Genomic DNA, 13,342 nt, shown 5'->3' with positions numbered 1-13,342 from the left:
AAAAGGTGCCACACAAGAAGTTATTACACAAATTAGGATTTCTAGGATTGGGGATTTTATTTTAGCCCGGATTAGACATTGGTTAACAACAGAAAACAGGAATATATGATTTATTTTGAAGTTGGCAGTCTGTAACTAGTGGAATAGTGGATCTAAGCTTGGGCTGTAGCTATTTATAATCTATATCAAGGATCTAGATAAGGGATTCAGGTGTAAGTTTGAGAAAAAGTTAGGTGGGAAAGCTGTAAGCAAGACATAAAGATGCCGCAAAAGAATTTGTAATGGTTATCTTAAAGGTTAACCTTAGTTGATGATTTATGTGGATAAATGTGAAGTTGTTCAGCTTGGCAAGAAGAATTAAAAAAATCAGAATATTTTTAAAATGTTGATAGAATAGAAAATGTTGGATGTTCATGGTACTTGTATATGAAATAATGTTTATGTGCAGGAAACAATTAACAATCGAACAGATTGTTGGGTGATACTATGAAGGAAATGGCATGCAAGAGTAAGGAGGTTTGTTATAATTATATACGGTTTATTGAGACCACACTTTGAATACTCTGTGGGTATTAGTCTCCTTATCAAGGGAAAGATGTGCCTTCCTTGGAGGAAGTGCAATCAGGTTCTCAAAACTGACTCATGGGATATGGGAATTGCCCCGAGGAGAGATCAAGTAGACATGACCTATATTCTCCAAGCAAATGTAAGGGATGTTAGAAGAATGAAAGGTGATCTCATTAACACATAAAACTCATAGACAGCTTTGATGACATGTGACCTGGCTGGGAAGGTCATAGTCTCAGAATAAGGGTTGGTAACAAACATAGAAATTGCTGGAGAAACACATCAAGCCTGGCATCATCTGTGGAGAGATAAATAGAGTTAATATTTCCTTTTCAGAGACTCTTCATGCTGGACTTGAAACATTACTTTTGTTACCAGATGCTACCAGACCAGCTGAGTTTCTCCAGCATTTTCCATGTATGTTTCAGAATTCCAACATCTACAGTATTCCCCCTTAATTATAAGGGGTCACCAACTTAGAACTAAGAGAGGAATTACTTCATGAAAAAGAGTTTGAACCTGTGGAAATCTCAACCTCAAAGATCTCTCTATTCATGGCAAAATATGTTCAAGTCAGAAATCCACAGACCTTTGGTAGTAAGGGAAACTAAAGATTTATGGCCAATGGAGCAAGCTTGAGGCATCGACTAGCCAACTCCTGCTCTGACTTCATATGTTCAAATGTAAGATTATTTGATTTGCACATGGTTAAAGATATGTGGAATCTTAATGTACCTTGGGAGCAGAGTGATAGTAAATTACAAGAAATTTGTGTCTGACTAACATTCTGTATTGCAGAAACACAAAAGGGCAAATTTTCCTCTTTGGACACTGGAGAGATGCATTATATTTAATATATTTGAAGTTTGAAGATGTTTTAATACAGTGGATGCTGAAGATTTGCAACAAAAACAAAAATTGCTCGAGATACCCAACAGAACTGGCAGTAATTGTGGAGAGAAAAGACCATTAGTGTTTGAAGTACAATAACCCTTTTAGAACTGATAGCATCTCAGAAAAAGTGATAATTATGACAAGAAAAGGGTGGAATAAAGAATGAACTGATAGGCGAGACAGAGTCCAGTTTTGAAGTTTTTTTGATATTTTCACCCTTCATCCACTTTCGTGCCCATGAACTTCAACCACAAGGCTAAAATTCCATCATACCAACCCTTACTGTGTAGTGCAGCTAAAATACAATGTATTGGCAGAGAATATAACTTGAGTAGCCAGTAAAATGAGGGTGGGAATGCATTGCAGTAACAACATTCAGTCACAATCCATACAGCATCCCCAAAAAGCGTTTTAGCATAAAGAGACATATTATGTCATGCATCGGTGTCCACTTCCTCTACAGAAAAAGAAATTACCCTTTGTGTGTCAAGGACTTTTTTACTAACAAATACTTATCTTTCCAACAATAAGTTTTAGATGGAATATCACCCTAGTACCTGTTTCAGTGTTTGAAGGCGCTGATGAGCTGTTGTCTTGGCGATGAAGGTGTGACTAGTTCCAGGATTTGATTCAAGGCTCAATGACAGACCAGAGACGAGTTCTGCTCTGAGGTCAGTGATAGTGACTTTGTCATCAGCAACAATCAGTGGCACTTCCCCAAGTACAACCTCCATAAGTGGAGAGACTACCTGAAAGAATTAAAAGAATACCAAGTATATAGTGTACATGTATTAAACATTATAGCAGAAGTCAGAGTATGGAAATTCTTCAGGATAAACATGTGCAACTACTATTTATTCAACAATAAATGACCAAGCTTGATAATAAGCCACAAAAAATAGACCTTTTTTGTAAAAATTGCAATTTCAAACCTAATCATAATCATAAGTAGCACATTTAAATGTGTACACACACTTCCAAATGCCGTTTTTGTTGCTCCACACCAACTGATGTTGAACATTATAGAGAAGTGAAGCTCAGATATATTTTTTGGAAAACTTTGAATGTTTACATTAACAATTCTACATTTTGTTAATTTGAAGTTGGCATCCTCCAAAAGCACTCCCAGTTTAGAATGGTATTCTCCACTACACTACCGTCCCATCAACACCTTTCCATCTTACTTCAATAAGGATGAAATGACATTTATAAAAGTCCATATTTTTCAATAACATCAAATATTTTGGGAAATGTGTGGGTGGAGTTCAATAAAAGTGTGGTTCCCAACAGCAGAAGTAGATGTAGGTATGACTTCCGCCAACGAGTAAGTTGCCACAATGCTCGTAATTACAATCCAAATCATAAGAGCTATAAAAGGTCTGCATCTGCAAGCATCTGGTCTCTGCAGAGATAGAACTAGAAGCCAGCTTGCAGCAACATACTTCTCCTGTGTAAAGTCATTCTGTATTTTGCTGTGATTCTGTGTGTCCGATTCATTTGACAGTTTACAGGAAGTAAACCCCAAAACTCCCCTTTTCATTGTCAAATTTATCAGTGTACCAATTAGAATATATGCTAATATTTGACACGGGGACATGTGGTAACAAGGAAGCTAAGTATCTGTTGACTCTACTCTTTCTACTTTGTCATGCAGCTAAAGGAAACTTTTAATGTCACAGAGAGGTGCAAGACCGGATGACAATTAGCCGACCTTAAAGTTCAAGCAACATATGTGCAGGAAGTCATGGATTTTACGGCTGAGCAAGGCAGCCAACCCAGTGCAGGAATTGGCTAGCCAGCAGAATGAGGATGCTTTCAACCTAGTATTAAGATATAGCACATTGGATGCACATCCACCAATATCATTTATTGTATCCGTTGCTCCCGATGCGGTCTCCTCTACATTGGGGAGATAGGACGCCTCTTTGCGGAGCGCTTTAAGGAACATCTCTGGGACACCCGCACCAATCAACCACATCGCCCTGTGGCCCAACATTTCAACTCCCCCTCCCATTCTGCCCAGGACATGGAGGTCCTGGGCCTTCTTCACCGCCGCTCCCTCACCACCCAACGCCTGGAGGAAGAACGCCTCATCTTCCGCCTCGGAACACTTCAACCCTAGGGCATCAATGTGGACTTCAACAGTTTCCTCATTTCCCTTCCCCCACCAAACTTCCAGCTCAGCACTGTCCCCATGACTTGTCCTATCTGCCTATCTTCTTTTCCACCTATCTGCTCCACCCTCCTCCCTGGCCTATCACCTTCATCCCCCACCCCCACCCCACACCTATTGTACTCTATGCTACTTTCTCCCCACCCCCACCCTACTCTCATTTATCTCTCCATTCTTCAGGCACTCTGCCTGTATTCCTGATGAAGGGCTCTTGCCCGAAATGTCTGATTTTACTGCTCCTCGGATGCTGCCTGAACTGCTGTGCTTTTCCAGCACCACTAATCCAGAATATGGCACATTGGAGACTGATATAAAACTGTCATTTCCTGGCAGACTTTGCTTCTCCTGATGTCATAATTTTGTTCCCCACTGCAGGTTTTCGCCATGTGCTGAAGGATTCAAGCCCACATGGAAAATCATATCTCCTCTTCTAATTATGATGACAAAGTACACCCAAAGGATTCACTGTTGTCTGCCTCAGCCAGAGCAGTTATATTCACATAAATCACAGATGGTACATGGATTAGTTCGGGGGCACAGGCTGGTGAACGTGTCATGAACAACTCCCAACAGCTAAGTGGGATTGTCAGCTGAGTTCCTGAAAGTGGAAGGACTGCTTGGAATCAGGCCCTGCTCAACCCTCTACTATTTTCCAAGATGACAATTTCTTGTAGCTTTTAGTATTTGCCACCTTCACCAGTAGATGGTCCTGAGTAAGGATTATTCAAGTAGTTCACTGCCACCAATTCTCCTTTGTCATGGATATATTAATTAAGAAGTTGTGGAGGATAACCTTAAGGAATCTACAGAAGATGTGTATTTTATAGATAACATGATTTCTAGCTGGATCGCAAATGTATAATATCATTTAGTCAGACATAATTACAAGGATCTTAGGGAGCTGGTCAAGGTATATCTGCTCCCTTCAAATATGGCGAGAAATCAGGCAACAATCAAAAAGATCAGATTCTTGACATAAAGAAAATTTCTCCTGTTTAAGTCTTCATGCCTTAGTTGGTGAGTTCAGAATCTCACTGTCAGTGCTTGCATTTTATTAATAGCCTGACTTACTACATTAACGTTGTACTCCAGATATACTTTTTCACAGTTGAGAAACTTGATGGAGCAAAAACTCAACCAGGAAAACAGAGCAGGTGCCTGGCGACTTGCTTCAACTCTGTCAATTGTAGGTCACAGAATGGCTGTGCTGGCCATCCAGCTTTTCTTATATGGTACTACTTCTTCTGCACAAATTGCCTCCAAGATCAATGGGCACTTTCTCCCTGCAACTTTAATCTATACAACCTAGCATTGGCAAAGCACCATCCTCACAAAATCAGCTTGCTTTGTCTTTGCCAATGCAACACGGACTTCAGAATTTCAAACATGCTGTTTTGAACTGATGAAGAGTAGTACTTGCATCTTGTGACAAGTCATTTTCCACTGAGAGCCTAGTTTATTATATATGTCGGCAGATATTGTCTGTGTCTTCATTTACTTCAAAGCGTACAAGGTAAAGGTAGGCAGCCTCTGTGTCTTAGCATGTTTGTTAGCATAGAAGGTCCTTAGAAATGACTTAAGATGCAGACAGACTGTGGTTTGCTTTTAGTATGGAGGGAGAGGCAGACAGCTTACAGTAGCAGGGAACAGTGAAGAGAGACAATGGACATATGCAATACAGCACAGTGCTACATCAACATTAGAGCTGGAGCATACTCTGGCAGTTTTTGTGGCAAACATAATGGATGTGTTTGAAGAAAATGGGGCTAAGAAAGCCAAAGTGGACAACTGTTTAGTGGCTATGGTTAGAGTTTAATTAATGAAGGGGTACTGTCACAGTCAATCATGGGCATGGTCTGATTCCAGTCCAGGTTGTTGGCCGAGACCAGTCAACTGACAGCAGTCCATGGTCATTTGGTAGGTCAGTTGGAGTGCTGTTGAGATCAGTTGAGAGGAAGTGGTTGGATCAAAATTATGGGGACTGTCCGGCCAATTAAGTTTGGGCTTGAGTAGTGGGGATGGTGGTGGCGCCTTGGTCATTCCTGTGGGCTTAGTCGCTAATTCTAAGGCGGCTTCGCAGGCTCAGTGAATGGCTCCTGGGAAACGGTTAGTTCAGTTGTCTAGATGACTAGACTGTGGTGCAAAATAAATCCAACAGTGTGGGTTCAATTGGTGTGCTGACTGTGTGTACTTCATGGAAATTTGACTCTTCACCTGATTCCAATGCTTGTGGAGTCATTACCTTCGAGCTAAGCACAACCAATTCTCTCTTGCTTTTGAAAACAAACTGCTGATGATACTTTGTGGACAATGGCTCCATTCTTTACGATGGAATTCTGGAGAAAGCGGGCAACTCAAATCTGTGATGGCCTTATTTTATGGTATTATTGAGGGAATGGCGTCACTAATAGGCAATTGAAGACAGCAGGGTGGGACTCGATAGTGGATCAGAAGAGACTGAGAGCTCTCAAAGAGGATTTCAAGAAGGTAATCGTTACTCCATGGGGAGGCTGTGGAGTCAACAACGGCACAGAGACCTCTAGAGTCATGGGATCTCTGAGTAAAGCAGGCACATTAATTACAGTATAAAGAAGTTGAATCAAAATATGTGGAAGCTGATGGTAGTGGAATTCTAAGAGTGAAGACAGACAGGGAACAGCAACATGGAAGAGACTGTGAAAAATTGGGGGGGGGGTCTTATTTGTGGGTCACAGGCAAAGCCTGCAGTTCAGTTATGTGAACCTCACATTATTGATCAGAAAATCAATTGTGTGAAAACATCAGAAAATGGCTGAGACTGTATCCAAAGTAGGTAGAGTAAGTTAATCTTTTTCCTAGGAGGCTGAAGTTTACAACATTTTTGAGACACCTCAAGAGACAATGCCACAATCATGGCTCCACTGATTAAGCAATGCTACCTCTTTGTCTTCAATTCTTACTTAATCTGGATGTCAATTATTCTGCAAAGAATGCAGATAACAAATAATGGTTTGAAGTGATTATACACACTCCTTATAAACAATAAATTTTATAAGTCTTATTGTAACAAGGAATTTTAAAGCAGAACCTCCCAGTTGGTCAGCACAATCTATAACAAGTACTTTTTCAGCAAGGAGCATATGTCTAATGAAATTAAGATATTTTAGTCATCCACTGATCATTTGGCAAGGTTAGATACCTTGGAGCTTGTAATTGAAATATGATACTGTCTCCTTGGGAAGCTTCTACACCAGTCTGTATGAGGATTTAACATTCAGCTTTATTGTTAAGGATATGAGGTTCAGGGTGTCCCTTCAATTACACTGATCTTACTTCCTCCACAGGTTACCTTCTAATGGAGATAAAATTGCAGATGCTATGTCTTCCTTTTCTTATGGCTTTGCTCCTATTGGGAATGAACTGGAGGAGACAAAAAGCCAAGACCTTCATCAAATCCAGCAAGAACACCTCAAAAGCCTATGCACAACCTCCAAAGGAAAGCAGCAGGACCAGATCCATCAAAGAGATGAGAGGAATGAAGAGAACTAGGGTTCATAGGCTTCACTGTTGCAATTCTGCAGTAGAGTAAATAAATGATGTCTTGATCCAGCATCTCAGAATAATGCCAGATGCTGGATGAGGACTTGTGATCACAAGGACTGGCTGGTAATCCTATCCATGTAGCATTCCGAGGTAAACTAACCTTAATTCTTATGTTTCTGGCTTGTTTCAGGGACTTCTGTGGCATTTCCCCACTATATACCCACAAATGCAGTCACAGTATTTGAAATTCCATTTTCATCACAGCCTACCTCTTCTTCTCCTCCCTCCACAATGACAATCAAACAGGTTGTATGTTTGCTCACTGAGCTGGTAGATTTGTTTTCATATGTTTTGTTACCATGATAGGTAATGTCCCACTTGCTATTTATGAGTCTTGGTCTGTTGTGGTAGGTGACATCATGTCCGGTTCTTTTTCTGAGAGGTTGGTAAATAGAGTACAAATCGATGTGTTTGTTAATGGAGTTCCAGTTTGAATGCCATGGACCCCTATCTTACTCAGTAGCCTCCTATGCGACACCTAGTCAAAGGCCTTCTTAAAGTCCAGGTAGATAGCATTCATCGGCTCTCCTTGGCCTAACCTGCTCATTACTTCCCCAAAGAATCCTAGCAGATTTGTCAGGCATGACCTCCCCTTGATGAAACCCTGCTGACTTTGCCCTAGTTTACCATACACTTCCAAGTATTCAGTAATCACATCCTTCATAATGGATTCTAGGATCTTATCAACGACCGAGGTTAGGGTAATCGGTATGCAATTTTCTGTCTTTGCCTTACTCCCTTTTTAAACAGGAGTGTCATGGTTCTCCCTGATTCGAGTGATTCCTGAAAGATCACCACTAATGCTTCCGCCATCTCTTCAGCTATCTCCCTTAGAACTCTGGGGTATAGTCATTCAGGTGACTTACCCACCTTCAGGCCATTTAGTTTTGCTAGAACGTTCTCCTTGGTCATGATCACCATACTCAGCTCTGTCCCCTCATTCTCTTTAAATCTTAGGACATTACTCATGTCTTCCACCATGAAGACTGACGCAAAGTAATTATTTCATTCCTCAGCCATTTCCTTGTTCCCCATTGCTATCTCTCCAGTGCCATTTTCCAGCAGCCCATTGTCCACTTTTGCTCTTTATTTACCTGAAGAAACTCCTAGTCTTCTTTTTTATTACTGACTAGTTGACCCTCATATCTCATCTTCTCCCCTCTTATGTCATTTTTGTTGGCCTCTGTTGGTCTTCATGAGTTTTCCAATCCTCTGGTTTCCCACTGCCTTTTGCCACATTATTTGCTTTCTCTTTTGCTTTTATGCTGTCCCTGACTTCTCTAGTCAGCTCTGGTTGCCTCATCCTCCCTGTTCCATGTTTCTTTTTCCTTGGAATGGATCTCTGATGTGTCTCCTGAATTGCTCCCAGAAATCCCTGATATTTTGTGGTTTAAATAGAATGATAAAATAGCTGTATGGACTTAGATTTTGAAGTCTAAGCTGTGCATTGAATATCATGATTTTCAGTCTCAAATTCTGCTTTAACACCTTTTGTGCAATATGTCTAGTCTTTCTACAGGTTGACATTAGCAATTTCAGTAGACTGAGTGGGTGAAACACTTCTAATAGTTACATTACTGCGCACATCTTCAGCATGTAACACTACAGACAGTTCTAACACCTGTTTCCTGCAATATCCTGCACTAATGGAAAATTCAGCAGATCAGCAGAGCCCTGTAGGACAGGTCAAAAATCCAATTTGTGAAACCATATATTCCATCACAAACAGAATGTGAAAAAACAAGTTCATGTTAGACATGCTTGCTCTGCAGAATTAATAGAAGAGTTTAAAACTGGTAAATAAAACTTATGCTAACACTGAAACATGATTCAAATGAATACTTGTGATTAAGTCACAAGTCATGCAGTTGGTTTTCGGATCACCTTGACAAAGGCCAATTACATGTTTAATATAATTTGATGGATTTGTTTTTTACAATCACTGGACTCCAAAATGAAAATGCAATAGTTTTGCCAAAAGTAAAATAAATCCTCCTCCATACAGTGGCTTAGTCTACTAACAGCGATGATACTAAGTAGATACACTTGATCAGAACGGCCTTGTACAACATCACAAAAATGTATTACTATCTTCAATATAGTTGATCATGAGGTTGCAGGAAGTTCTTTATTTTACTGGTATTTATTTATTAATGTATCTTCGTTTATATTTACTGGTGCAAAGCAATTTTGCTGAAAAATGACAGTATACTTAAGACATAAATGTTCTTCATTGAAGTTACCTTTTAAGAAGAATTCCTGACTCAAAGCTTAAATTTCTATTTTGAATCAATATTACTGCTTTCCTCTGCAGATTTCATACAAAATATCGGGGAAGTCCAGATGATCTGATGCTGGCTGTCTTACTCTAATATTTGGAAACCATGTGTAAATTTATTAGAAATTCACATCAGCAAACATTACATTCAATGAAATGATGGCTGTCACTCACTAAGATTAATCAGGTAACCTTTGCAGATACTTTTCATACTTTATTGTGTGCTATGCTATTATTTATACTTATCTGCTTATGAATGCTTGTGGAGGGAAATCAATATTGTCACAGAACATAGTTTGATTCTCTTGGTTTAAAGTAGTTGCTAGTTACTTATTGATCAACGTTGCAGTTAATTTGTCAATGTTACAGTGGATTTCAATAAAGAGTCAATGAGATAGCTAAAGGAGTTACTCGCATTCATATAGCACCTGTAACATCCTCATGGCAACCCAATACATTATCACAGCCAATGAAAGAACTTGAGAACTCGAGTCCATATTTTAAATCTTGATAAATGTGACAGTCATTTTGCAGGCAGAAAAGATCTCCCAAACCGGAATGAGTAAGGGTACAGGTTATTATATTCTCTGCCACTTGTTGACCCTGCATTGTACAGTTCTATATTCTACGATAAATATATTTCAAAACACATTATAAAAGCAATACTAACAGCGTGTAAAAAGGTGCTGAGATTTTACCAGAAATTGGCTAAGTGACAATTTTGGTGAGTTTCAGAGTTTCTGCCCATGTATCCAAGCAAAATTTCTCATGTTATTCCACAAAACACCCCTAATTACCAATGCACCTCAAAGGGGCCTTGGTCACCTTACGTTCCCTTTCAGCGGAGGTGAAAGCACTTGCCACTGCTGCGGTCTTGTTTATGCCAGCTGAGAATCCAGTCAAACATTATCAGCAGGACTTGCCCTTCATATAGTGCATTGTGGTAGGAAGGAAATAATGCTCAAATAATGTTGATCTTCCTAATGTTGATCTTGCTTTGTGCACCTCCTGTGGATTGTATTCTGTGTGCCTCAGCCTTTCTAAGCACCCTTTGATCTGTATGTTCCTGTTTGCTATGAACTGCGTACTGCTTGCAAAACAAAGCTTTTCACTGTACTTAGGTAAATGTGACTATAATAAATCAAATCAAAGGGAACCCAAAACAAATGCTTCTCAGGGCTCTGGCTGACTCATCATTACAAATGCAAGTGATACTTGTACTCCTATCCAAGAACCAAGCTACACAGGTTACCCATCCTTAGTATTATCCCACCTTAGAGCCCTGTCCACAGGGGTGTTACTCTTTCCACAGTGCCCAGTAAAACCAAATATCTTCTCACTGTTCAATGTGGGACTACCACATACTGCAAGGTTTTCAAATGGCTGAAAATCTCCATTTTTATTTCACAATAGGAAAAGCATATGAAAAAAAAAGATTTTATTCTCTTCTGGGAATACCCAGGTACCACTTGCCTCATGAGTATCGGATCCCTGACATATCTCTGTGGCTTTCCATCTGATCTACCATGAATTCCTGACCTGGTTACACTGCACCTGCAGGACTGATTGCTGCCTGCTCTTGAACTGTAGTGATACAGACCCACTGACCCTGACTATCCCAAGTGGCCAATTGACTGTGTCCAAGCTATGGGGTACTATTTTTGACTTATTGTGGCAGAACCCACTAACTGAATGCAAACTTGACTATTTGCTTGACTAGGGAGCACACCCTTAGGCCATCTGGGTAATGCATACACAATGTAGTTGCTGCGTACGTTACTGGCAGCATGTTGTAAATCAACATATCCAACATTTGACTGATCACTGCTGACATCTATACCAAGCTGCTTGGCTGTGTCTGTACTAAATAGCAAGACAAGGTAGAAGGTTTTAAACTGAGGGGTAAAGTATAACCCTGAGATGCACCCTGGTTGAATCCACAAATCCCTGGGTGCAAAGTTTCCTGGCAGCTACGTTCCAGTGACAGGTGTTGTGCACGCTAAAATACAACAATGAAGTGCAGAAATGTGTTGTAAGTGGAATCTGTGATGTGCCATGTGGGCACAGTGAGGCTTATTTGTATCCTATGTCAACTTCAATGATAGGGGATGTGAGCAGTCTCTGGCTATGAAGGGTACCCTGAGAGTTTGGTGACCGTTGTCCAAGATAGAAACCTGGAGGAGCAGGCAGCAATGTAGAGTCACTAAGTACCAACTTTTTTGTCGGGACTTGTCACTTTCTAGTTTCTATCCAATGAACAGAAGAATGGGAAACTGCATTATCAAAGGAAATCATTTAAAAATGAAATGCTAACATATACCAATAGGCTTCTCAATGCTCTGTCTTGCTGTTCAAAACATGGCTGGAGGATATGATTTTTATTTTCTTGATGCTGAGATTCTCATTTCTGCTTTTTTCTCAACATTTTCCTCCCCATGTGATTTGCCAATGTCCAGATCGTTCAGGGGTTGGGAAGATCTACTCATTGCTACTAAGACCATGAAGAGACTTCTAGGTTCTAATACTTCTAGGTTTTTATGGTTCTCCCTGCTGATATCATCATAACATCATCAGTTTGGATGGAGGATAATGCAGTTTCCAATATTAGCATTTTCTAAGTTAATTTTATACAAGAGTATTGGGCTTGAGCATTCCCAGGTCACGTGTTGCTGGAAAAGCGCAGCAGGTCAGGCAGCATCCAAGGAGCAGGAGAATCGACGTTTCGGGCATAAGCCCTTCTGCCCAAAATGTTGATTCTCCTGCTCCTTGGATGCTGCCTGACCTGCTGTGCTTTTCCAGCAACACAATTTTCAGCTCTGATCTCCAGCATCTGCAGTCCTCACTTTCTCCCATTCCCACGTCGTAGAAAGTACGGATGTTTAAACTGCAACCTTTAAAATCTAGGCAGGAATCCTAGAATCAGCACCTGTCATCCATTTTTCAATCCTAGCTGCCTGTATTCTGGATTCAGGCATGACAATCTGGAGCAGCATCTCCGCTGTCTGCTCGACACAATACAGCCTTCCAGCTTCAATCTTGGGTCTAATACCTTTAGATCTGATCCACTGTTCCTATTTGTCAGACAGTAGTTTCTGACAATGAAGGATTGCTGGACCTGACCCTCTGGGCATGAGGATTGGAACATTGATGCACAATTGCACAGGAGTACTGCTTGGTTACTTTAGAGTGAAATAAGAAGTCTCAAGGGGTATGTTTTAAGGAATAATTTAATTTGATTTAAGGGCTAATTTAATTCTAAAGTTTAGTCTATTTTTTAATTTAACAATTAACTAAAGTTTGATTGGGTGCAGTTTAATTGCACCTTTAAATCAGAAAGGTAAAGGCACTCACCAGAATTTAGTTAACCAGTTTCAGAAGCCTTCGAATTAGGGGCCATAAAGAGAATCCTTGTACAGTATTGTTATGTCTGCATTAGAATGTAACTTGAGTTTAGTGAAATAGAGATAAGTGAAAGAGGGAGGAGATGATCAGTCTGTTCTTTTCTCTCGTTGGTGGGTACTGCTGCTTGCTCTCATTAGAGTAAGGTGTTAGGAAGCTTAGGGGAAGAGCAGCCAGTGAGGGAGAAGATTGAGATAAAGAATAAAAAAAAGAAGCCTAAGGTGTACATGCTTACCTGAGAGAAGAGAGAGGAGGAGCATTAGAAGAGCCTCTGCTCTTGATGTTGTCTGACAGATATGAGATGGTAGCTCCCAAATTGAATGAGGAGAAGGATGATGAGCAAACTGACCACTGCTCTATCATACAGATTAGATTAGATTCCCTACAATGTGGAAACAGGCCCTTCGGTCGAACAAGACAACACCAATTCTCTGCAGAGTAACCTACCC

General features: G+C 40.3%; 1 protein-coding gene across 1 annotated transcript in view; it reads right to left on the bottom strand.

The window, feature by feature from the left end:
• The window catches only part of tmem132e (transmembrane protein 132E), a 533,792-nt gene that overhangs the window by 57,945 nt on the left and 462,505 nt on the right, over nucleotides 1-13,342 (bottom strand). Inside the window, exon 8 of the mRNA XM_060847811.1 lies at nucleotides 2,019-2,210. Coding sequence (XP_060703794.1) covers nucleotides 2,019-2,210 — 192 coding nt within the window. The remainder of the gene's footprint in view (nucleotides 1-2,018; nucleotides 2,211-13,342) is intronic.

This window comes from Hemiscyllium ocellatum, chromosome 31 (genome assembly GCF_020745735.1).
Source record: "Hemiscyllium ocellatum isolate sHemOce1 chromosome 31, sHemOce1.pat.X.cur, whole genome shotgun sequence".
NCBI classification, from domain to species: Eukaryota; Metazoa; Chordata; class Chondrichthyes; order Orectolobiformes; family Hemiscylliidae; genus Hemiscyllium; species Hemiscyllium ocellatum.
The sequence above is the reverse complement of the archived record's forward strand: the minus strand, read 5'-3'. Positions and strand labels throughout refer to the sequence as shown.